Below are 27,291 nucleotides of genomic sequence, written 5' to 3'. Positions count from 1 at the left end.
TGATGTCTAATTAAATGTGCGTAAATTTTTTGTGGTGATGATGAAATCACGGAAAATTATTTAAAATTTTTTATAAATAATTTTGCTCTATCACACCCTATCCTATTTTAAAAACCAAGTATGTAATCCCACTAATTTTGGGCCATACTTTTCAAATTTGACGTTTCTGATATATTTGTCAAAATTTGACTGTCATGGTTTCCACATTTGGCTTAAGGAGTGGCATAAGCGACTTACTAACACAAAAATAGAACATACGACCCAGAGCTAGTTTGTTTTGAAAATTTTTTTTTTCAAATTGATGAAAATTTGACCAAGGTATCTCAAAAATTGAATTTTATACTCTATGACGTCATTAAAATCCAAAAAATTTTATTTTGCTATATAACGCTCAAATTTATCCTATTTTAATAAACCAAATATGTAATCCCACTAATTTAGGGCTATACTTTTCAAGTTACTGGTCAAATTTAACGTTTCCGAAATATTTGTCAAATTTTAACTATCATAGTTTCCACATTTGGCCCAAGGAGTGGTATAAGCGAATTAATAACACAAAAATACGGCCCAAAGTTAGTATTTTCAACAAAAAATGCATTCAAATTGATGAAAATTTGGACAAGATATCCAAAAACTTGACTTTTTATAGTCATTAAAATCCAAAAAATTTGAATTTGCTCTATCACATTCAAATTTTATTCTATTTTAATAAGCCAAATATGCAATACCACTAATTAAATATAAAAATTTTTTCTTATAATTACTTTAATAATTTTGATTTGTTTTGTAAACTTTAACTGCAGAAGTATGACCCATATAGTAGAAATATTCGGTGAGTGACATGGTTATTTTGGTAAATTCATAAATAAACCAAAATCATAAAGTGCCTTCAGAATATTAAATTATGTTTTGTATAATAAGAACGGTGCTCTACTTTGGATTGTCAAAAGAAGGCCAAAATTTTATCATAATTTCTTTATATGGGTTTGTAAATTTTACCAAACTTCTTATTTATTAAGAATTTTTATACCACACAAAAGTAAAATGAAAACATGATTTAAATTATAATATTTGTTTTTGAATATGCTGTTTTTGAAAAAATAAAACCATGAAATGTCAATAGTTTTTTTTGTATTCAACATTAAAACGACCACGATTAATTTAAAAATTAATCATATGTATGACTAAATCATGTAAGTGTTAAAGGTTAAAAGTTGTAAAAAACTGAAATAAACGACCGGGTGACCTAATTGTTTAGTAAAAAAAAAATTAGCATTATTATAATCATTGCGGAAAAAACATAAGCTATTAGTTAGATCATATTTGTAAATGAGTGTTTTTTTAAGTGAAGAAGAACCGAATTGAATATTAAAATTTAATTGTTTTTTGCTAAGGTTTTTGCGTTTCTTGAGGTAAAAATTGGTGACGCCTGTAAACAATACATTTTGAAAAACTTTTGGAAGTGTCTTCAGGAGATATCAAGAAAACAGCAAAGTAAATTCCTTTGAATCCTAATAAATTTAGAATTTCGATAATTTCTGGAGTCAACAATTTATACAATTTGCATACACTTTTTTTATACACTTGAGTTTTAAAAGAATTCACATCATTCGTACCTCAAATGCCACTCTCTTGTGTTATTCAAGACTCTAAACGTTTCCTCATCAACAGCTTCAAATGGTATTTTAAATAATTCGGGATGGGACTTTTTGTTATCTACTTATACTTCGCTTTGGTATACCAGGAGATCAATAAAACTAAAGAATGTAAGTGTAAAATTTAATGTCTACATATACAAACATGTATAAATGGTATATTCAAGGTACATATGGTGGTTAGATTCAAGGTACATCACTTTGCGTATTTTCTAAATTTAATCTACTCAAAATTGAATGTTTAAAACTGGAATATGGTATAACAACTTATCAATAATTTTAAGTTTAATTTATAAAACAATATGGAATGGTCCAACTTGTAAATTAAAAAGTCTAATTTTCTACTTTTTTCGAAAAAAATTTTATTTAAAATTATTCGAAAACAAAGTACATTGACAATCAATCCGAGAGTGATCCGAGCTTACCCGTTTTGGAATGATGAGAAAAATTTTTTATTGCTTAGAGTGAAGAATTCTCACAGCACGGACAGAAAAGTGAAGTAAGTTTTTGAAAATTTTTAATATTACGCAAAATATGAACGTTTAAAATTCCTAATTAAACAAAGATAAGGATGCTGAAAAAGTGACGTCATTGTTAAGTATCACCATAGAGATTGCATATAAAACTTTGTTTTTCAAGAAAGATATTTGCAAATATTAGCTCATAGCTTTTTCGCTTTTTAATCAATTTTAATTTAACTTTCCAATTTTGTTATGGTATCAAGTTTACTTTTACAATTTTGTGGGTAATGTACCAAATTTGATATCAGTCGTCTTCCCCATTATATTATCCTGGATCATATTGTAACCAACACTTTTGTATGCAAAACAAAACATAACGGATCTAATTATATCAATATGTCATGTGGCCATAAAAATATTAAAAACATTTTTTAGGTGAACACAATAATCGTAATATGTAGTACTATAACAAGTGGAGTAATCGAATGAACATTTTGTAAATCGTAGTCGTAGGTATTAGTGGGTAGTATGTTTATTATAAAAGCCACCAATTAAATTATTTATTAATAAAATACAAAAGGACGTTGTTTATATGTTATTGTTTGCGGAAATAGCAATCTAATTCCGTGTATGGCAATATTTATTTACTAAATGTTAGATCGTGTGCACATAATAAAGCGAAATTTTTATAATTTTTTTTGTCTGCCTTTTTTGGAGTATTATTATTAGTAAAAGTAAGTTTAGTAATACAGAAAAATGAGAGTTTAATCACAATACATTGAAACAAATACACGAGAAACGAATGCAAGTTTGCTTTGAACTGTCAACTTGCTAGGAACATTGAAAAATTTAACTCAATTTTTCAGTTACATATTTATACCATATATGAAATATACATAGTATATTAAGTTTAGTCCCAAGTCTGTAACGCTTAAAAATATTGGTGCTACGACCAAAATATTGGTATAGGTGTTCATAAAATAATCTAATTGGCCCATTTTCGAAAAACGAAAAATGAAATCAAGCTGAAATTTTTACAGTGTGCTCAGAACGTAAAAAGTGAGGTCGTAACCATCAGTGTTATTGAGCCAACTTAGGCGCAAATTATATAGTATGTATTATATGGGAATATCAGTTATGTATGTGTAACATATATGCATGTCTAATGTGACAGTGTAATCAACGCAATCTATACATGGTATTTCAACAATTAACTCAGTCAATTGTTTGTTTACACTTGTTTTATTATGAAACGAAATTTTTACATTTACTTAAAATTTTGTGTGAACTTTATACGTTTCTCATACATGATACTTTTAATAGCTTTTTCTTTCTCAATACATTATACCACTTAACATATTAGAAGAAGACTGTACACCTGAATCGAAAAGAAGCGAAAAAATTACAGATAACCAGAACTCAAATCCTCCAACAGTTATATAATTATAGCTAGTGGTTTCGATGTAATGTATTGCCAATGACCTTTTAGGTTAGGTTAGGTTAGGTTTTATTGGCTGTCCACGAAGGACAAACATTGTGATACCATATATGTGTTTTACCTTTCTGCTGATAATTTCATTTATCAGCTCCTCAATTTCAAAGGCTGAGTGTACCTCCTTCATGCATATAACATGCACTACACAACTATTAATTAAATTAATTTCGTTGCGACGGTGGGAATCGAGCTTGTGCTACCCTAAGCGTATCGCTTGCGGAATTGGTTACGATTTAACCAACAGAGCTAATAGGCCGACTTCTTTTAATATAAACGAAATATGAAGTTTGAAACAAAAAAATCCAAAAACTCGGTTTCCATGAATTCAACACTCAGTTACGGTTAAAACCACTTCTTTTTTTACCTAACTTACCTTTATCGATCATCCAAATGGAAAACAAAAAATTCCTCGAAATTCGATTATTTATGGGCACCAATGTTGTCCGACCAAAAAGAGTTAGATAGTACTTTTATAAAACTGTAGAATCGGTAAAAATTCGGCAGACTCGATATTTTTATTTAAACTCTTTTAACCGAATTTATATAATTCGCAAAATTAATGATACAAAATTACAAAAATTATTATTATTAAATTCAAAATATTCGCTGAAATGTACTGGCTATTACGAAAATAATAGTATAATGAATAAAATCGTGGGCACACGGTCTCTAACCATACCGATATACTCATAACAATTGCATGTTTGTGACATATTATTGTATGTGACATAACAATTTACTTAACTAGACACGGTGGCATAGAAATTTGTACATATATGTGGTGTCTGGACCAAATGTCCTCGATCTTTATAGCCTAAAAATGAAATTACCCTTGAGGAAATTTCTTTAATAAAATGAAGGGTGCTTTTTGGAGAAAATGTTTAAATAAATCTTGTTCATGAAATACCAATACGGCGCCTTGATTTCCAAGGAAACCAGAAAGCCAAACAACAAGTTACCCAAAAGCTGAAGAAATCGCCAAAAAAGCTCATATAATAGTGAACAAAATGCGAACAATTGACATAAATGGCGTCCATATCAAATTCCAGACACGTTTTTCGTGTCAGATACCGATTTAAATATGTTAGAAATTGACCGCTGGACATGCTTCTAACATTGGTAACTGCAATATATTTTAAAAATACATGAAAAATAACTAATTTGCTAAAATTATTTAAGTTTTTTTTTTGATTTGTTTATAATTTGTAATGTCTTAAAATTTAAAATGTTTAAGATGGATAAGGTAATCAAAAATAATTATGATTTTTTATAATTATAAATGTTATTAAAATTTATTAATTATTTAAATTGTTTATACCAATACACAGGCCAGTTCCGTAGCGAATGAGAGACAAAGTATGGTTCCATACTAAACTGTTTTCATTATATCATATATATAAGATTTATTTACGTGAGTTAAATTCGTTCAGAACAACAAGATTGGGCGTTAATTTTTCATTTTCATTTTCTTTTTTCCAAGAAAAGAAAAGCTTTCAAGCAAAATTATTATCAATTTGAAAAGCTTTTATTTAATTTCACTTGTATGTATGTTCTGGAATTTGGACCAACTTGTAAACCGAATGACAATGATTTTCCAATCGCTTCTACCATATTTGATATGTATACATCAGTTTTTTAGGTTTTTATTACAAAAATTTACATAAAAAATACTTGTTAAGGGACAAGTTTTATCGTACTAAAAAGTAGAAAATAATTTTTATTATGAATCATTCTTGCATGACTATTTGTAAAAGCTGGCGGCGATAAAAGAAAATATCAAGGACGATTCGTAGCGCCTCAAGCTTTTACAACAGTCATGTATGAGTGATTCTTAGACAAATAATTTTCTTTCTTTTTAGTACAATAAAAGCTTGTCCCTAAAAAAAGTATTTTTTATTTGAATTATTTTTAAATGAAATAATATTTAAGAAAATTGGAGTTGGAGAGAATTGGTTGATATTCCATAAAACAGGAATGGTACCTTTTTGTGAAATTTGCTCTAGCTAGATTTGTGACGAGCTCAAGACAGATAACGATCTACTTGCGGACCTGATATTATATACTACACACACTCAAATGTAATACGACTAAAAATAATTAAATTTTTTTGTTGCTGTAATTAATTTTTGTAATATATAATGGGTTTTTCATTAAGAGTGTTCAAACTTTAATCTTAAATTAAACAAGTAGTATAAGGATATATCTTCGGAATTTTGTTAAAATTTGATCGAGTATTCTAAACGAATTGTATGGTTTATAGTACAAGCCAAAAGGAAAATGTAATCTTGTTATGCAAAGCTTATTCAAAAAAATTTTCGGTGGCTTGACCGTATAGATAGGCGATAATTTCATCAATGGCATTACTTGTCCTTATTTCTAAGGGCACTCGATCGCATCTCACGTTTAGGTGATATTGACGTGTTTATTTACTCGACCGGTTATTTACTAACCAGTACCAGAAGATTTAAATTTTTTTACCGTACTATGAATAGTCTAATCGTATTGATAACATAAGCCACTGAAAATCACATATTACACAGATTCATGTGGTAAGTAGTTCGAACTGAACACTCATTTTGATAAAAAGTTCAGTAATTTGCATTCTTTTTTAAACACTGTAGGTAACGTTGCATGTTGATTTTTCCAGAAATAATGATTTGCCTACTGAAGCTGTGTTTACCATTTTTCTGCTACTGTATATATCACAAAAAGGCATAAAATTTTAAAAAGACGTATCATAAAATACTTTTTTAATTCAAGCTTAAAATTTGACACTCTTAATGCAGAACCCATTATTTGTATATTGAATAATAGCTTGAGAATCTAAAAATGGATGTAATAAAAGATGCCGATTTCTGAAGATGTTCATTAATTTTTTTTTTATATTATAGATACTAATTTGATATTTTTTTGTATCTGTTGTAAATTTATAATTTTTTTATATTGTTAGATATATTGATTTGAAGAATTTAACTCCATGATAATTAAAGAATTAAATTTAAATTAAAAATTAGTAGATATATTATTATTTATTGTTCCAAATATTTATTATAGCTATAGCTATTAGCAAAATCAAAAAATTGCACCTGATAATTAATGGTGGCGTATTTGGGAAAATTCTGTGGAGTAGGTACGTTCGAAAGGTGTATAAAGCAGAAAATTCTAAGCAGTTCTTAGTGATTCTTTTCCTTGTACCTCGGTGTTACTCTGCTTCTACACGTATATTTAAGACTTTTCTATATCTTACAGTTATCTAGTTTTAGGAAAATTATACGCCATACCTTCGGAAGCGTATGATACCTTGGCTGTAACAGAACTTATAAAGAACACAGTTAATTCTTATGTTATTTTACAATGCGGGGTCAAACATAACTATATTGGAAATTGGAAAATTGCATAGAAAGTAACGAGCTATTTTTGATTAATTTCACACCTATGCAACTGCATATGTGAATGTGGCTCTTTTTGGGGATATTGAGGCACTCTGCTCTTCATGAACAATAGATAAAAAGGTCCTGATTTCAAGTACCTCTTCTTAAGGTTTAAGCCAAATATTAGCAATAATAGAATACGACAAAGCAAGCCACCGAATCAAAAGGAACTTTGTTGTTTGCACAGTAAATCATATAAGAAAATAAAACTGATTGCATACGTCATATCGTATCGTAAAACGTAGTATCACCATAGATATTAAATATAAAACTTTGTTTTGCTAAAGGAGATGGGCAACAATCTTTGAATGCTTCTTTGAATAACTTCCTCGCCTTTTAATCAATTTTAATTTCACTTTCAAATTTCACTTTTGTTTTGGTATCAAGGCTAGTTTTTTATTTTTATGGGTAATACGGCAAATTCTACATCAGGCAACTACCGTATTGAAAATTTGTAAGTTGATTTTTTGCATTTATTTAAAAAAAAATCATGTAAGAACCATTTTCTGGTAAGAAAAAATTCGTCATAAATTAATGTTTGAATACCTCGTTTTAATATCTCATTCCACAAACGATGAAAACAATTTCCTTTTTATTTTTAAATACAGAATACTTTAATCTTATATTTCAATTTTAATGAATTCCTAAGAATTACAGCCATTTCACGATTGAACTACCTTACAAAACTGTCTTTCAATAATAACTTCTATTAATAAAAGAACATGATATAAAAAAAATTGTTGCAACTTTTGCGAGAATGCTCAACCACTCTTAGGTGGAAGATGTTCTTCATCCCTAGCTAATTTCAATAAGAATCAAGCGGTGGCCACCACACCCTACCCACCGGTGGGTAGGGTGTGGTGCGACAATTGAGGTCTACAAGATTAACTTCCCAATATGATTAATAGTTTAAAAAAATAATAAATAATAAAAATAAAAACTCGACGGTATTGTATTGCCGTCAATACGCTTCGATAGACACCTCAACAAAGATGATATCATTTTTTGTTCGCGCGATATCGATGACAAAAAAATGATCACAAACGTACGTAAATACACACACACACACAAATATATACTTTTTCTCCAAATTGGTGTTAATGTGTTCCGATGATTGATTCTTCAAAAACACAAGGAGTGCCAGATTCTTCAAAGAAAATTTCCAGGTTTCTGCTATGGACCAGATTTAATAGAGTAGAGATAAAGACATGAAAATATACTTTTCCGATCAGACACGCTCAAGATCAGACTTCCAGCCAATATGATAGACAGCTTACATAATCCAACATAAGTTATAATTACATAATCAATTCATCATTTTCAAATAATTCAAACATCAAAACCGAAGATAATCAATTTAAAAAATATGTTTTTTTTTTGGCATAAAAGGTACCATGACAGGGTTAAGGTCTAGCCATGTGTGTGTGTGTATGTTTTAAAAGCATGTTGGTCGAATTAAAACCAATGAGATCATTGAGTTTTTAGCAAAGTAATAAATGTAGGTAACATGAACATAGATAGATCTCTGTTGAGTAAAAAATGATGACGATCATATTATATGATGACTGACTCTATAGGATATTCATTTTAGTTGAGTATAACCAAACTTAATAATAACATTATATTATAAAATATCGGATCGGATGAATCAATAAACCAGTCTTTGGTTGTTGTATAATTAAAACGAAGCTTTAAAAGTGATCATTTATTAATTTGTGAGTTGTGTGTGATTGTGCAAAATTATTTCTACTTTGATCGGTTCTACGAGTTCTATAAACAATTTAAAGTTTTCTCTTGCACTCACTCACTGACTGTGATATTAATTTAACTTAGATATTAATTAACATTAAACTTTCATAATGAAAATTATTTGTTTATTAAATATTGCAATTATTTTATTTATTTATTTAACTAATACTGGTAAGTGTAGAAATATTTTATTTTATTGTAAAAATTGATTTAGAATAAGTTTAAATTATTATAAAATTATTTAAAAGTAAATTTAGTTTTTCCTGGTTATAAAACCAGATTGTAAATTATACAGAATAAAAATTAAAAAATTAATTGAACTTTAAATTATTTTTAGATGAGCGAAAGATATATAAGTCGTAAATTTTCTTTTGCAAGATGTTTGAAAAGCTTGAAGTATAATTAAAAATTAAAAAAAAAAATTGTCATTTATGACTCAATAGTTGTGATTGTAAAAACGTTTTGAATTTCCCACGATTTTTTTATATTTTTTATGGTTTTCAAAGCTATTTTCACAGTTTTTTCTAGCTAGTAGTGACTTTGACCAGAAGGCAAAAAGACTCTAGGATAGTCATTTAAAAAGGTATATAAGCAAGGATTACAAATAATTGATAAAAAATTACTAGAAAAAAGTTAATTTTTTAAGAATTTGGTAAAATTGAAAAATGATATTAAAGTAAGTTTTTTAAAAATATATCTTTAAAACTTTCATTAAGAAACTTAAACTTACATTACTTACTTAAAACTTACATAACTTACGCAAGGAAATAATAAAAGGAAACGAAAATTAAGCGATTTTCATTTTAATTTCTTGTTTCGTTGATTTTGAAAGAAGTATTTTTATAATAAATAATTAAATTAATAAAAAATAATTTTATTATTAGTGTATGACTACAAGTTTTTTTATTTGATATTAAAATTTGCGAATTTACGTTCATTTCAAGAGATTCTTTAGAAGTATTTTTGATTAAATGAATTTAATTTGTGCCCTCTAAAATTCTAAATGATGCATTTATAGAGAAATTGAGTAATTTACTATAAATAGTGAATTTTTGTACATTAAAGTTCAAATACATTCTTTTTATAAGGAAATAATGACGGTTGAAAGTAATCTTTATTTTAATTTGCATAATATTTGCATAATATAAAAACGTTTCCAACCTTCAGAAAAATTGTAAAAGAAAATTTTGCATTTAACATTTTTCAAATTGATTGGAAATTACGTAGGATGATTAAAAAAGTATATTTCCTTATCTGAAAAACAATCGTAAATGCGATCATTTGCATCTCAGATTAATCAATTATATACATTGATCTTTTCAAAATATCAATGCAATTATAATCAATCAATAAAATATTGATCTGTGAATCTTTTGATCACTGCAATTTTTTTATTGGTGAAACAAAAAAATAATACGTCATTTATTGCATCAAGCAATTTAGATAATTCGCAGATGGACTCTTAAGTTCGGGTGAACCTCTGATGATTCTGAAGAGGTGAATCAATTCCGGCACATCGCAGTATTAATGATCCGACATGCGATATTACGAAATTTCTATTATTTCATCATTTTTCAGTTTTTATTGCCTTGATTGCTAAACAATTATCATTTCGACGATTTTGCTCGACGATTGTGCTATTCATGGTATTTACCCTGTTTTTATTAATGAATTGAACTAAAAAACATACTGGAAGTAGTTTGCGCTCACTACTCTGAAATAACGGAATAATATATAAATAAATGGTGGAAGCGTAAGGAAATGGAATTGCCACTTTTTATGTTAAAAAATTTGTTGTAAAAAAAACTTTTTAAAAGCAAGCTTCTATTAAATCTAATAAAGTAAATTTTAATTTACTAAAAATTTAACTGAGTTATCTATTATAATATATACATAAAAGGCTGAGGCGTTAAATGCCTAAGATAAAATATTTATTTTCAGCACTATACTCTTCTATTTCGTTTTGTTAATTAACAGGTTGTCTTTAAAAAGTCTTTTTTACTTATAATTTTTCCCGAAGAAACTATGTAACCTACAATATCCGGTAAAAAAATTTAAAAAAAAATTAAAATGTCTTGAAAATATGCGTAGAAATTTTTATAATTTTATGAACAATAGTAATGGCATTTTAATGTATAACTGTTTCAAAACAATACTTACATTATTATCTATTCAATTAACAACAATTCCATTTTATCAGCATAAATAATTGAACAATATATTAATAAATCATAATATCTTAACAAAAATTTGTTGATATGTATTTTAAAATATTATAATTAAGGTAATTGGTGAATAAATGAATGTATGATAATAATATTTATAACTTCGGTTTCGAATTTTGATGATCAATTTTGTTAGAATTTTGACGATAGAGTAAATTTAAAAAAATATAAAACATCGTTTTCGAAATATCGGATTCTGATTTAGAGTAAATCTTTATTTAGAAGGTATACTGCAGTATTTTCTCAACACAAATGACATTACTTTAATTAAAAATGTCATATTAATCAAGAGTCAGCGAACAAAATCATCAAAAATCTCCACTTGTTGATAATTTTGATAATGGCAAAGATATGAAATTGATAGTTTTAAATGCTTTTTATGGAAAACGGCTTTCGCTCATTATAATTTCTACGAAATTTATTTTCTTATTATTTATAAAAAAATACTTTAATCATATTTAAACTAAAAAATATTTGTTCTCCAAATTAATCTTTCGAAAAATACTTTTTTGACATAATAAAATATCACTTAAAAACAGCGCGATTTAGCAAAAAAAAAAGTTCACCTGTTTAAAGGGCATTGATAAGAATGTACGCGATTTAAAGATATTCCTAAGAAAACATAACGACGTATCGTACGCGTTTTGATTGGCTATTTTAGTGCATGAAGAAGGTGTACGCAGCCCTTTCAAAATAAATGAGGATGAAATAAAGAGCGAAATGTGATAACACAAAATGGACAACAGGGTTCGTGTTTTGGCACTGCTAAACCAGCTAAAACACAGAAAATAGAAGCAATGTCAAGAAAGAAAATTGTCATTTTATAATGACTACTATTTATTACAAACAAAAAAGTCCTTTTTTTGCATTTCTATGCCATAAAAATAGAGTCATTGACACCTAAATAAATTATGGTGTTATTATTTATATATACTTCGCGATTTTATTGCAACCTGGTAGCTATTTGAAAGAATTTTTTTATAAAATTTGCTGTTTCATACTCACGTATCCTCTATATACAGGTTAATTCGAAAAACTTGAATTGATTAGAGAAAATGTCCTTGAAATACCAGAAATATGACAGCTAGCCATTTTTATTTGGTGGGACTGTGATTATGAAAAACGAAACAAATTTAAAAAGATTTTCATTCTATTTTAACTTGATATTACTGTGCCCTTTACGAAATTGCATATTTAATTATTTTGGAATATATTTCAGTCAACAGCATTGCCAAATGACCAAGCATAACAGGATAGGAAGTCCTACAGTTTTCTCAATTTTGACTCAATAAATTTGAGATGTTTTTCCTTTTCATTGACTTTTCCAACATTGAACTTGGATTAATCATTCTTAGAATTTGTTAAGGCATAATAATTGAATAAAAATAAGTAAGTTAGTTATCCCTGAATTTTGTACTGAAGCTTATGGTATAATAGAATAGGGTTTCTGTTCGAGAATTCTCACCTCGAGAACTCAAGAAATTAATTCCGTGCTCTTGATAACTAACGCATTGCTCTTGAACACGCATATAACACGTAAATGGAAAATAAATTATATTCAAATGCGAGTTCTAGTTCAACTGAAGTTTTCAACATCGCGAACCAAAATAATGAAGAGGACCTTAAACTCGAAAATTAATTATTTGAACTTCAACAAAACCAGTCACACTCACATAACTACAAATTTAATAAATACCAAATTTCGGCAAGGAACGCTTACTCATTGAAAAAAAATGCTGTAGTGCCTGTTAAGCCAACATCGACGGAGAAAGTGCGCCTTTTGTTATTATCGGGAAACATTGCCACTAAAATGAAAAACCGTCCTTTAGATGATGCTTTTAATGCTCTTGTATTTCTGAAAGCCTATTATATAAGAAAGGGCCTTTAATTAATCATTGAAAAAAAATGCTGTAGTGCCTGTTAAGCCAACATCGACGGAGATAGTGCGCCTTTTGTTATTGTCGGAAAAAATTGCCACTAAAATAAAAAACCGTCCTTTAGATGATGCTATTAATGCTCTTGTATTTCTGAAAGCCTTTTTTATAAGAAAGAGCCTTTAATTAAATTTCGATTTCTTTGTAAAGTTTGCTTGATTTATTTTTTATTTTTTATTAGGTATAATTAATAAGTGAAATTTATGGTGACTATAAATTTACCATTTGATTTAATTGAACTCATTTCCACCAAACGGACGGTTTGAGTTTATGTTGTGTTTATGTTTTCTAGAATCAGAAAAACAAAAGCAAAACTGAATCTGTAATGACTATTACATGGCCAGTCTTCAAGAAGGTTGTAAAAAGTTGTAGTTTTGATTTATTCGAGAGATTTTATTTATTGTTTCGTTTTTGTTTTGCCCGTTCAGTAGAAAACCGGCATAATGAACCGGAGAAGCTAGAGAAATTCTTGTCAAAATTTTCGTGCCTCGAAAAATAAAAAAGGTGGGGAAACCAGAAACTCGAATACAGAAGGAATATTTTCTTTATGCATTCTGAAACTACTGCCCTTCAACTATATTCTCTCGTTTCCTCAAATGACTCCTATATGCGTTAATATATAATTATGCATATGGATGTACATTCAGACATCTTAAATTGATGATAATCTTAAAAAGATAGTTGTATTTCATTGTAAATATAATGATAATTCCCTTGGAGGCATATTAAAAATGCCACCTGGGACAGTTATTAATAACACTCGAAGAAAATGAAATAAACATACTTATTATATTATACTACATACCAATAAATGCAAAATTTAATTAACATAATCCCTTCAAGTTAAATAAATATAACGGATTAATTTTTATCCTTTTAATTTATTAATTTGGAATAGATCAGGTTTGATATTATTGACTATATGAATAGATAAGCAAAATTAATAGTCCAGGAGCTGATGACAGTGAAACTGCACTTAGATACATGTAGATACATGGATTTCAAAATTTCGCACCTGGATCGAATTGTTATGAAAGTATTCCTATTCCTGTTCTGCTTACCTAACCAGTTCATGTATGATCTTTCTAATCTTTGCCAACACATAGTATACGCGATAGTTACTATTTCTCGAATTTGATATTGTTTTTCTCGACAAAACTCAGTTTACATTTTTATCAATCTCTATTTTTATACCATGTAAGGTATACTAAGTTTAGTCCCAAGTTTGTAACGCTTAAAAATATTGATCCTACCAATAAAATTTTTTTATAGGTGTTCATAAAAATATCTAATAAGTCCATTTCCGGTTGTCCGTCTGTCTGTCTGTCATCACGATAACTCAAAAACGAAAAAAGATATCAAGTTGCAATTTTTACAACGTGCTCAGGACGTAAAAAGTGAGGCCAAGTTCGTAAATGAGTAACATAGGTCAATTGAGTCTTGGGTCCATAGGACCCATCTTTTAAACTATTAGAGATAGAACAAAAGTTTAAATGTAAAAAATGTTTTTTATAAAAAAATAAACAACTTTTGTTTGAAACATTTTTTTTTACCCACGAGAGCACAAATTAGATGCAAATTTTATAGTATGTATTATATAGGAAAATCAGTTACGAATATTTGGCTATCTATTTAAAAGTGGCTATCTTTCTTTACTTACGTGTCGTCAAAAAACAAACGATTTCGTCATCAATACTGTCTATACATGGTATTTCAATAATTAACTCAGTTAATTGTTTGTTTTCATTTCTTATAACATAAATTTAGTGCCTTTTATTAAAAGTGCCCTATGCATAAAAAAAATAATTAAAAGTTTAACCCGATTGCTGGTTTACTTCCCAAAAAGATTGACGATTTTTTTATTCTTGTTTAATGTTAGTGATGTTTGTTGAAAATGGTTTCAAGAAAACTTTTTCCACTTTTTCCTAGCAGTTAAATTAGGGTTCATTATATTGGCGGAAATTATTAGTAGCGAGTCCTTTAAGCCGAAATCTAATAAAGAAGCAATCCGAATTAAATAAAAAAAAATTACTTGAGTAAACCTAAAAACGAAAACTTTCTTACGTAACTTTCTTATGTAACGCAAGAATAATTTGTTTCTTTGCAATTATCTTACCGTTACTATATACATATACAGTAAATTAAAATTAAATTAATTAATCTTCAAAATATTTTTTAAAAGTATTCAGTTTTGTAAAAAAAAAAACGAAAAGTTAAAAAAGAACTTTTTTTGTACAAACTACAAAGTAATTATTTGTTAACTAACTTTACAGCGACCGTAACAAATTTATTAATCAGTATTTTCAACTTTTAACGGTTTAAATATAATATATTTTAAGATTTTTATTTGTACAGGTTGTTCTCTTCACTAATCAAAATTCACGATATGTTATCAGTGCCGCATATAAAACTGTTGTGGCCCGTAAGCAAATTTTTGGTGGAGACCCATCTAAGCAGAGACGTACTTAGCTCTAAAACCACTTTTTGTCTCTTGTCGTTAGAAAATATCTTAATAAAAGTATTCTAAATGTTACAAGATATAGGTACTGCCTGATAGAATATTTAATTTTAAGTTTAATTTAATTATAAGTGGCCAAAAAATAAAAAATTAGGAAATTATCCTAAAAATATCTATTATTTTCAAAAGTAAAAAGTATCTTCTCATTTATTGATTCGGAATAAAAACGGAATAAATTAGTTTGCTTTAATATTGAATATAAAGTTTGTGTCAGATTTTTTAATTTCTTTTCCGATTCAATTGAATCCGGTTGCCACCTTGTACATTAATATTTTTTTATTGTGTTCAGTAGTTTTTGAACTACTGAATTAAAAGTATCATATTTCATTGTATTTTTTTTTTCTCTCTAAACAAGATTGTTTAAAAACATCAAATAAAGTACTTCCTTCCAAATTTTTCAATTCTTTTTTGAACTAAGATCGGCTCGATAAGTTATTTGTCGTTATAGTTTACGCCATTGTGTCATGGAAAACATCAATAATAATCGAATAACTTTGATGTTTAAAATTTGTGTACAAAATTAAGTAACGAAAGATAAATAATGAATAAATAAGTCAATATTGACAAAAAAAATTGTGATGAAAAAATTTCAAATTATGCCTAGAGAACGTATGGCCCAGTTGTACAATGGCCCAGTTGAATGTAAGGTGCTTGGCATGAATCAAAGAGATCGGGGTACGGTTCTTGACAGAACCGGGGAATATATATTTATTATTTACTTTTAATACTTTCAAATGGAATTTTTGAAACACGAAAAATATAAACGTTTCCATCCAAAATTAGGTGCTTATTTTAGTGCCTTATGAGTGACATTTCCAGGTTCTAGGCTCTTTGATGCAATTCGTTCAGTAAACATGCCAGCCAAGGGGAAACCTCAACAATTGCGAGATTTGTTGAGGTTACAACTGTGAGATTTGTAGAAATATCGTGTTTCGTTGGAGTTGGCGCAGAGAAGCTAAAATCTTGATTTTAAACTTAAGCCTTTTTAATTGTTTTATATTTTCACTACTTTTATAAATAGGTAAAATGCTAAACTAACGAAAAACACTTTAATTTAGAAAGTTGATTCTCATATAAAAAACTAACATTTTTCATCTAAACTATTTTTTTTGAATCAAATTGTCAGCTTTTGGAGCAAATGCGACTAAAAATGTTATTATTGCATTTAATCGAAAGAAAAAATTGCCTACCAGTTAGGTCAAAGTTGTCTGAGCAAGAGAGGACATTCGCATATGTCCATGATTTTGACCTACAATTATTGATATACTTTCAGGATATTTTCTTTCGATTATAAGCAATGATCACATACTTTTAAGTCACATTTGCATCACACATGCATCCCCAGCATAATATTTCGTAAATTATGGAATTATAAATTCAAACTTAATAAACGAATTATTATGACGTTTTTTCAGTCATATTATGGTCAAGAGTATGAAACTATCTTTAGTGGACTAAAAATTAGCTCATCATGTACGATGTTTCGATGATGGCAATGGCCTTTGATGGTCCATTAAATATAACCCTTTATTATAAAATGATTTAACAGGTATATAAACTCAATTCGATAAAATGATATTTGTTTAATTTTTTTCAAAATTCAATTCGATACGCAATATTTGAAATTAATTGAACGGCAGCTTGTATTTTTTAATTTGATCACGCAACGATTGAACGTTACAACGAAGTAACAATTTTTTTGATTCTTAAATCATTCTTCAACAATAAATTTAACTATATTTTACTGAGGGGAGGGCAAGTTGGGAAAGATGCTCTCTCCTAGACCTGGATTTACCACCTGGATTAAGCAGGCAAAGTACGACAACTAATCCAAGAGGTAAGCCAAAAATTGAGATTTTGCTTGGACTAAAACCTGGGTACGCTGATGTATACTTTGAATTTATTCTTTTAGCTAATTGGGTCAAAATTACACTAAAGTGTGCTTACAATTTCTCAACTACTGCCCAGTTCACTAACAATGAATAACGTCTTGTTGAAAGTAGCTTTTACAGTAAGATTTTGAAGTGTGTTAACCATATTTAATTGTAGGGCAGAAGAGAAAGGAGACTGAATTTGCTGGACGTTGTTATTTTTTTTTTTTATTAAGTATAAAAAAATGTACGTGCAAGTCTATCTAATTGATTGTAATTTTCGGTAAAATTGAGTAAAAAAAGTTATTGAAAGCGCAAAATCGAAAGTTTCCGGGAAAAATAGTCGTGATCTGTTTTAAGTATTCCATTAATATAATAATTTTTTGGCATAAAAAATTCGCTGTCTCAGAATGATAGATGTTTCAAAAATTGTCATCTAAAACATTAAGTCATTATATCTTAAGTCTTAGTACTTTATTTAGCGAACTTTTAATGTTCAGCAAACCTGAGAAAACGTGCTTTTTAAGTAATAAATTCTTTAAGTTGCAAATTATTGCTGGATGATAATAATAGCTTTTTGTTCATATAACTTTACAATACCTAAAATTTTCATGAACTAAAATCGCTGTTTACTAAAACTTAAATATAACACTTAATCATTGAATTATCCATACAAATTTTATCTTGCTGCACCTAATTTATTCCAAAAACTACTGGTTGTCAGTTATAATTTTTTGGCTATTAAAGGAAATTATTTGGGAATGAATTATGGATGTTATAAATCTAATGCTATTAATTTGAAGTTAATTCAAAATAAATTTTATTTAATTTAATTTTTTATTAAAAATAATTTTTTTTTACTTAAATATTATTAAATATTATCGACTATAAAAATCAGCAAAAATTTACTTCCTTGTTGATGAAATAAGCTTAAATATTTTTCTTAATTGGTGAAAGAGAATTATTGATGATGCTTCTTGAATATATCTGCACGATGAAATCACTCATTAAATGGAGAGAAGATGTTTCTTAAAAACAAAACAAAAACAACATAAAAAAAAATCATATCCTGTTTTTTGATTGGTGATAAATTATTTGAACATTTTATAAATTTATTTATAGAAAATCGTGATCTATCAATAAAAATTTATCTACTTGAAATAAATGTATAATTGATCACGTATTTGGTTAGTTCAATTTTAAAATTAAATGTGATAATATGGTTAATTTAATAATAAATATAATTATTTTATAACGAGACAAGAAGCTCGTTGAGTAGTACCCCCTTGAAAGTTGAATGATTTTTAGATGGGAATGTTTGTAAATAATCGCAGTTATACATCGCTCGTTTCCATTCATTTATTTCCGGAGTAACTTCTTCAGTTGATACATTAGAAAGTTGCTGTTGAATCGAAAAATCAACCAATTATCCAACTGTTTTGGCAATTAGATTAGTATTTTTAGGGATTTCTTTGAAACACCCCGAAAACAAAGCTATACATATACCAGATTTTAGATGAAATCTCAAAAATTACTCACCCAAGCATTAAATATACCTTATTTTTGTATTTATATGCTCTGTATATATGTAATATATATCAAGGTATACTAAGTTTAGACCCATGTTTGTAAGCCTTAATAATATTGACTACGAACAAAATTTTGGTATAGGTGTTCATAAAATCACCTAATTAGCCCATTGCCAGGACGTAAAAAGTAAGACTAAGCTCGTAAATGAGCCACATAGGTCAATTGGATCTTGGGTATGAATATTTTTGCCGATATATCAAAAACTTGACGTTCGATCATTAAAAAGAATCGATTTTGGTATTAATTGGAAACACTCATGGAAACAAGAAAATGTTCACCAAATGTTTGTCCTAATTTGCCCCCTCACGAATAAACAGTGACGTTTACGAAAAAATGTTTCAAACAAAAGTTGTTTCTTTATTTATAAAGAACACTTTTTACATTTAAACTTTTGATCGATCTCTACCTAACGGTTTACAAGATGGGTTAACCCATCTTGTTTCCATGAGTGTTTCCAATTAATACCAAAATCGATTCTTTTTAATGATCGAACGTCAAGTTTTTGATATATCGACAAAAATTCTGTACCAGCGATTAACTTATTTCTTCAGTTGATACCTCAGAAATTTGATACTCCATAGCAATGCCATCCCGTTTTTTAGAACTCTGTGAGGTAGTTTAGCACTTAAAAACTTAAATATTCAGCTCATTTTACAAATTGACGAGTATTATTACACATTCTTTATTCAGACAAAATTTAGGGTAATATCTCAAAATGACTTCTTCAATCGTTTTTGGGGTCTAAATTACCTTAAGGTAGTACTATTCAGTTCTCTGAAGGTCCCTAAAAATTTTTAACTGGTTAATTATGATATAATAATGGACAACTATGCCCAGTTTCATTAAATTCTGAATGCAAAGTCTATTACCGATAGTACTACTTTAAGTTTCTATTTTTCTTATTTATAATAACGATATTAATAATTTTAAACAACATAGAAAAAAATGTTTGTTTTAACAACATTTACCACCTCAGGGCGATAAACATTTAAAATCGAAGAAGATTTTAGATGGAGAACACAGGACATTTGATAAATCTAAAGTTAATTTTGTGTATGATTTTAATTAGTTTAGCAATAAATTAATTAAAAATTAGTTGTTTATTTTGAATTCTGATCATAAAATTAATTGAATTACATTGTAAAAGCTTAAGTTTAAAAAAATATCCATAAACAATAAATTCTCCAATAACAGCTATTAAATATATTTAATAATAAATATACAGACATTTTATGAATTAAAATGCCTGATTGGATGAATTCCATCATAATTAACTGTTATAGAATTTGATTAATTAGGTAATTAAAATGCGATCAATGTGCATTTTAGAAATGTGTTAATTTAATTTATATACAACCTTTTTAATTACCTCAGACTACAGAGAATTTTTTTCTGCATTAAATTACAGGAGTTATTTTATTATTTAAATAGGTTCAGTATCACGTACTGAATGTAAATGCACAAAATCGTTACAAAAATAGGCGGGAGAAGTGCCTCCATTTTAAGGAAAACCATTTTAGGCTATATCTCCATAACCGTGCACTTAAGACCGAAACTGGTAATAGCCTTTATTGTATTTAAACAAGAAAATGATAATAACTTAACTTTTAAATCTACAAATTTTATAAAACATTACAGATAATTGAGAATTTTTTCTAGCATTAATTTACAGGAGTTATTTTTTCTAAAATAGATTTATTATAACGTAGTGAATGTAAATACTCAAAATTCTTATAAATATAACCCCTCAACCGTGCACTTTAAGCCAAAAATGGTAATAACCTTTTTTTTTTGTAGACAATTAAAGTTCTTTAGTCAATTTTTTTTTTAATCTTAAATAAATTTCAAGGGGTGGTTGCTGCTTTTGCAGGAAAGTATGCACACTATTTATTGCTAATTATGTCACTAACGTTAACATTTACCATATATTGATTGAATTTTTGTCATTACGCTATGTAAACTTCTATTATATTAATCTTGCACTCGGTGGTTGCAACATTAAACGCGTTATAACGTCATAAATATTAATTTTAGAAAAAAATGTTGAAAGTAAATGTTTTAGTAAATTTTGTTGATTTAAAAGTTAAGTTATTATCATTAGCTTGTTTCAACTAATGTTAGAAGAGATATTGGTCAAATAGTCAATAAGTGAATCGCCATAGTCGTATAAATCATAAACGGTTATACAAAAAATTAAAAAATTAGTTTACAAATAAGGACATTAAATAATCTGCAATAAAAGTTATTACCATTTTTGGTCTGAAGTGCACTGTTAATGAAGCTATACATTCAGTACGTGATACTGAACCAATTTAAATAATAAAATAACTCCTGCAATTTAGTGCATTATGGACAAGAGTAACTGGCTTCTATAAAACCTGTATTATATTATGACAAATGAAACAAGGAAAAAAAATTGCGGAAAGTCTGTATATGTACCCAACAAATAATCCCGAGTTAATCTTCCGCAGGAAAAGCTATTTTCCAGGAACATATTTTAACAGGCAATATTTTAAAATTTGTTTGTATAATAAATTGTTAGTTTGATCATTTTAACTAATATGATAGTTTTCATAATTTTTAAGCAAACTTCAATTTCGAACGAAATATTAAAATTTATGTCAAAAATTTTAAAGCCCTTTTTTTTATTTTTTTCAGATGCCGCTCCCTTGGTAAAACCAGGCATACAATTACTTCCCTCACGTGAAGGATACATTCCTGTTTACATAGTCGATGGTAATACGCCATTAGAGGAAATTAATCCACAATTGGCCGAAGCATTTCGGGCACATGAAAAGAAATATAGTATACCAAAAGGTAAACGAATTAGTTCATCGAAACAATATGTCCAGCCGAAAACCTTAGAATTATTATTAAATGGATTTAAATATGGTGACAAGGATAAAATTATTGGAAATGAAAATCAAAATGAAGAAAACCGAAAATCGAAAGCAATTGTTCAAGAAAATGATGTTTCTACAGAAAAACCACGTGAAGCAATGATTTATCGAATAAATTTTAATCCAACATCGAAGCTTAGCTAATGATTATAAAAAAGATGTGTGAGCAAATGATTGAATGTTGCATAATATTATATTACTCAAAAAAACAAATATAGTTTAATATTATAGTCCGGTGGCCTAAAGGGCTCTTAATTCCGGGTAATATTAAAATCGAATTTTATTAACTCAAACAATTTTTTAATGATGAGTTTCAGAAAGACGATTATTGAAATTTATTTTTGGGCGTAATTAGTTCAGGGAAGTATGTACAATAAATTTTTTGTCGAAATTAGCCATTTTTTAACGAAAAAATATTATAAAATTGAACTTAATTAGCGTCAGGCAGGAAATAATAAGACTAGTTTTCCCACTGTTATTATTTTAGAATACGAATACATTTGTTTTATTCATTATATATCATGTTTAATTAAACGTAAATTTTTTGCTGTGTATTGGTATATTATGTGATAAAGTAACATTCAAGCATATTATCACTGTATTTATTGAAAAAGTTATTTGATTATGGGAAAATGTGCGTTTTTTCAGATATTAATCAAGTAATTTTTGTTTAATTTTATGGGTGATTAATTGTAATTATGGGAATATTATGTTAGAATTTAATTTAATGATTATAATATTTTTCCTAATTTTTTACAAAAAAAAAGTGTTTTTTTACTAATAAAATGTTTTTTATATATTTTTTTGTAAATTTTTTTATTTTATAAAGAGTACGTTAAGGTTTGGTTTTTTTTAAACCTGTTTTCAGATTCCATGTGCATTGAAAATTAAAATTGGTGTTTATGAAATACTCAGATGACCTACGTAGTTAGTAATGAATTAAATGCCTTAAGCTGTGGCAGGCACCAATCTGTATTTAATATCGCAAAATGAATCCATTCTTTTTACGATGTTATATATTATTCGGTTATTGTCCATATGCTTGATTAGATGATGTTCACCTTCGTTCATAACCGTAGTTTAGGGTCTCCCTCAACTTTATTTTATTTTACATTTTTAATTTTTAAAATCCCTATTGAATTATTTTCCATGTCCAAAATTAGAGAGACTATATTGCCAATTATTCAGATGATCTAGAAAAATATACAATATGTCGAAAAAAATTGAAGAAAAAATGAAGAAAACACGCTATTAAAAGATGCTTCCATATGTGACTGACACTACATGAAAAAGGAAGTCACGTTCGAGAGTGTTTTTAAACTTCGAATAAATCGTGATTAATGGTACAGAACAAAACGTGAGTGACCCTACCGTCACTATGCTTTCCAAATTAGGCGTATTTTGAGTTGTATTTTAAAATAAACCTTTGAAATTAATATGACAAGGCACAAAATAGAAACTTCAAAACCATTTTAAAGATATAAAAATATACTAAAATGCTATTTTTGACTATAATTAATAAGAATAAAAAAGTTTAGATAGTTAAGATACTGAAAGTTAAAAGTGCTACAGTATTGGCACCATACTTACCATAGTATTTTTAACCCCTGCACAAAAAATAGGGTGTTATAAGTTTGATCGCTATATGTGTGTGTCTGTGTGTTTGTCTGTCTGTGGCATCGTAGCGTCTAATTCTCATAAAACCTGGCTCAATTCATTTTGAAAAGTGAAATGGTATAATAAATAGGTAATTCAAAACAATAATTCAAAAGAACAAACTCAACTATACAAAATATTTCAATTTCAATCAAAATATTTCCAAAAATTTGTCCCAAAAAATGATAGCTCTCTAAGTATCCTTTCCATCTCATCTGATGTCCTTGACCATAACTTTGATATTGATTAAGGAAGGAGTGTTATAAGTTTAAAGTGTTTATCTGTGCGTTTGTGCGTTTTCAGTGGCACCGTAGCCCCTAAACGGTCGAACCGACTTGATTAAGAACATTTTATAGCTAAGTTTTCAAAAATCGGTTTACAAGGAATAAATCGCATTTGTCGGGGGTATTTTAAATTTTATAAATATCACTTATTACCATCAAAAACATTAATTTTTTATTTTCATTCATGGTACACCCTAAAATTATTTCCTGATCCCCAAATGTCTCTTTTCAAAATCAAGCTAAGAGTATTTTTACGTATTTTCAAGTCCAAACATTTCATTTCTAGAAATGGGCTGACAAATAACTAGATATAAAAAATCCATTACATAATGCAGTGAAAAATTTCCTCTACATAAAGTGTAGAAAAAGAATCTGATTAGAATGATTAGGTGTTCCCTTTTTGAGCTACGTTTTAATATTATCGGATAAATAATTTTTAGTGTCTTCCATACTGTCTTAATATATATGTTGGTAAAATTAAATTAAACCGAACCTGTATTTTAAAATTCAGGAAATATAAATTTAAAGTATATTATTTTGTTTTATCAAAAAGAATTTAAGACTAGAAATATAATTTAAAATAAGTAAAATAATAATTTTATATTTCTCATGTAATATTTATGAGTGTCAACATTTTGTCTGACGGCTGTCTAAAAAAGAAGTATTTTCGAAAGAATTGAACTGATTTTACAAAACTAGTTAAAAATATTGGTTGTCAGACACAATTTATTTACAAGCTTTCTTTTATAATTTGATTTATAATTCTTGTTTAATAAAAAATAACACCTGAGAATTTTGGGTAAATACTTTTTATTATATAAAAAAATGGCATGGTCAGATCCAGTTTCAACGGCATTTTGTAAAATTATTGACCTCAGTTTTTACATCCATTTCATATTGTGGATAGTATTGATGAGAGGAAGTTGACGTCGTTAGAAGATTTTGCGTTGCTCGAAATTTTTGGATGGCCAATGAAATTTAAAGTAAAAAGTACCAAATAAGAAGAAATTTTTCTGAGGTTTGAGCTTAAAAGAATATATCCTTTCAAAAGAAAAATGATGGTACGATAATTTTTTATCCAATCTTATATATACAATAAATGCATAAAATTATTTGAAATTACTCTTGTAAATACTTCTAATTCCGCCCAATCCCAAACACATCAAATCGGTAAATGACAAAATCCAAGTAATAATAAATTCAAAAATATTTAAGAAAAAGTTTTGGATTCTTTGGTTATAAATCAGCAAAGAAATTAAATATTAGATCGAGAAATCGAGTTGGTTTATCATAAACAGGATAACACGGGTATTATTTAAAGATTTCGTCCATTTAATTACTCTCAAAACTTAAAAGAACATGATTTTCAGATTTTTGGGAACTAAGCTTTTTTTAAATTTATTTGATACTTCGATTGATTAAACAGAGAATTCGTATACGATTTCAATATATTTAATCAGACAATTTTCAAACTTTTTAAAGTCATCATTACAAAGTACGATTTGCCAAATACAAATAGTTTGTACTTCGATCTTTTCCAAAGTCCCGATATGTTCTAAAATCTCGGTTTTAATCCTCTAATTGTAACTAGATGTTTAATCAAACCAAAGAAATTGATTATCTATACCCTTATGATTATAGCATTCACTTGAAAATAACTTAAAAAAGCCTGATTCGCAAATACGCTTTGAGTCAACTCCAGTGGCTCAGTTGGTTAAAGCGTAATCCGCCGTCACAACAAAAATTAGTTTAATTGATAGTTGTGATGCGCTGATGTAGTGCATGGTATATACATGAAGAAAGTGCACTCAGGCTCTCAAAATAATTGAGAAGCTGATCAATGAAATTATCTGCGGAAAAGATGGTAAAACAATGGGTTATCACAATGAGCCTTTTGCTTAAGTGTGTCCTTCGTGGACAGCCCATATAACCTAACGTTACCTAAAAACACTACGAATTAGAAATTTGGTAGAAGCGATTTTAATAAAAACTAGAAGTAGAAAATAATGTTTTTATAAAAAAGCATGGTTGCGATGTGTTACAGAAATATTTTGTCATTCATTTTTCGATAAAATAACGAACTTTTAATTTGATATAAAAAATACTTTTATTTTTATTTTTAATATTCTATAAATAAAACATTTAAAAATAAAAAACTAAAATTACATAAAGAATGATAATTAAATAAACAATAATTCAAATTACTTAATTGGATGTCTCGTGCCTAATTTACAATTTATCTACCATTATATTATTATAAAAATAAAATATAAGTAATTTTTATTAATTATTTTAATTTTTAAAAGTCATTTCTCTAGAAGGAGGAGTGAATGAATAATAATAAATTAATTTTTGTTAAAAATACTAAAGTTGTGTTAATTATCAACATCCTTATTATGAGAATTCTTAATTACAATATTATAAATGTATTATTTACTTAGAATTTATGATATATAATTATATAAATATAGGGTGTCTAATTTTCATAATTAGGGTTGTAAATTGTTATCTTTTCTTGATGGCAGCGTCTACAACAACATCAAAAATTGTATTAATTTGTCTGCCTTAAATTGGAAAAAAATTTGAGACCTCAGAAATCGTCTAGATTTTCCCAGCAACAAATTTAAAAAAAGTTACATATTTACTAAAAATTGCAAAACTTAATTGAGCATGACTTTCATTGACCTGCAGTTCATCGGGATCCAGTAACTTAAATATAAATATTATAATAAAAACTTTAAGCGCATTTCTTAAAACCACACTTTTCAGTCTTGTGACATTGATTGCATTTTGTCAAAAAGTAACAAAAATAAATAAATCCTGTGCTTAACGACGACTTCATTGGTAAGATATATTTTTCAATTTTAAATACCCTTCAATAGAAGACATCGATGCCATAATAAAGAGATAATTTTTTTCATTTCCACCTCAGAATATCGACAAAAAAGAAACCCTGTTATACATACGATTTGATGTTTTCTTTATATATTCTAAAAGCAGATTATGTGTCTAAATGAAAAAATATTATTTTTGGAAAGAAAAAATTACAATTAATATTACTTGCAGGATTCCAAACTTTAGTTAAACTATACTTTTTGCTCAAAATGATACATTTTCAGTAAAATTTCCATTTTTTTTCTTTAGAGAGCAGGATGAAAGAAAAATGTTGAAATGTTACTGAAAATGTAATGTTTTAACCAAAAATTACAGTTTAGCTAAAGTTTTGCTTCCTATAAGTCTAATCGTATGACTTTGTTTTTCGGAAATGAATCATATCCCTACTTTCTTTATTTACTGAGCACTGGAGGATTCATATTAATATCGGGAGTCAGGAGAAACTACACACGGTTTATGAAGAGTATCGATCAAATCTGGAAAGTAAGCAACCCCAAATATGATATAAAATCGGATGTTTCAACACTTATTTAACGAATGCTGCAGTTGAAACAAATATTTTCAAATAAATAAAAATCAAATAATAAACAGTGACCAAAATCAACAAATATTAAAGTTAGTGAAACA

The 27,291-nt window shown here is 27.7% G+C and overlaps 1 protein-coding gene across 1 annotated transcript; it reads left to right on the top strand.

The window, feature by feature from the left end:
- The first annotated feature begins 8,663 nt into the window (after positions 1-8,663).
- On the top strand, positions 8,664-22,460 carry LOC123295637. The gene is made up of 2 exons (XM_044877055.1): positions 8,664-8,962; positions 21,588-22,460. The coding sequence occupies exons 1-2, from the start codon at positions 8,902-8,904 to the stop codon at positions 21,971-21,973; spliced, it is 447 nt and encodes a 148-aa protein (XP_044732990.1). The 5' UTR covers positions 8,664-8,901; the 3' UTR covers positions 21,974-22,460.
- The last annotated feature ends 4,831 nt before the right edge of the window (positions 22,461-27,291 follow it).

Source organism: Chrysoperla carnea, chromosome 3 (assembly GCF_905475395.1).
Source record: "Chrysoperla carnea chromosome 3, inChrCarn1.1, whole genome shotgun sequence".
NCBI lineage: Eukaryota > Metazoa > Arthropoda > Insecta > Neuroptera > Chrysopidae > Chrysoperla > Chrysoperla carnea.
Note: the sequence above shows the minus strand (reverse complement) of the source record. Positions and strands in the feature narration are given on the sequence as shown.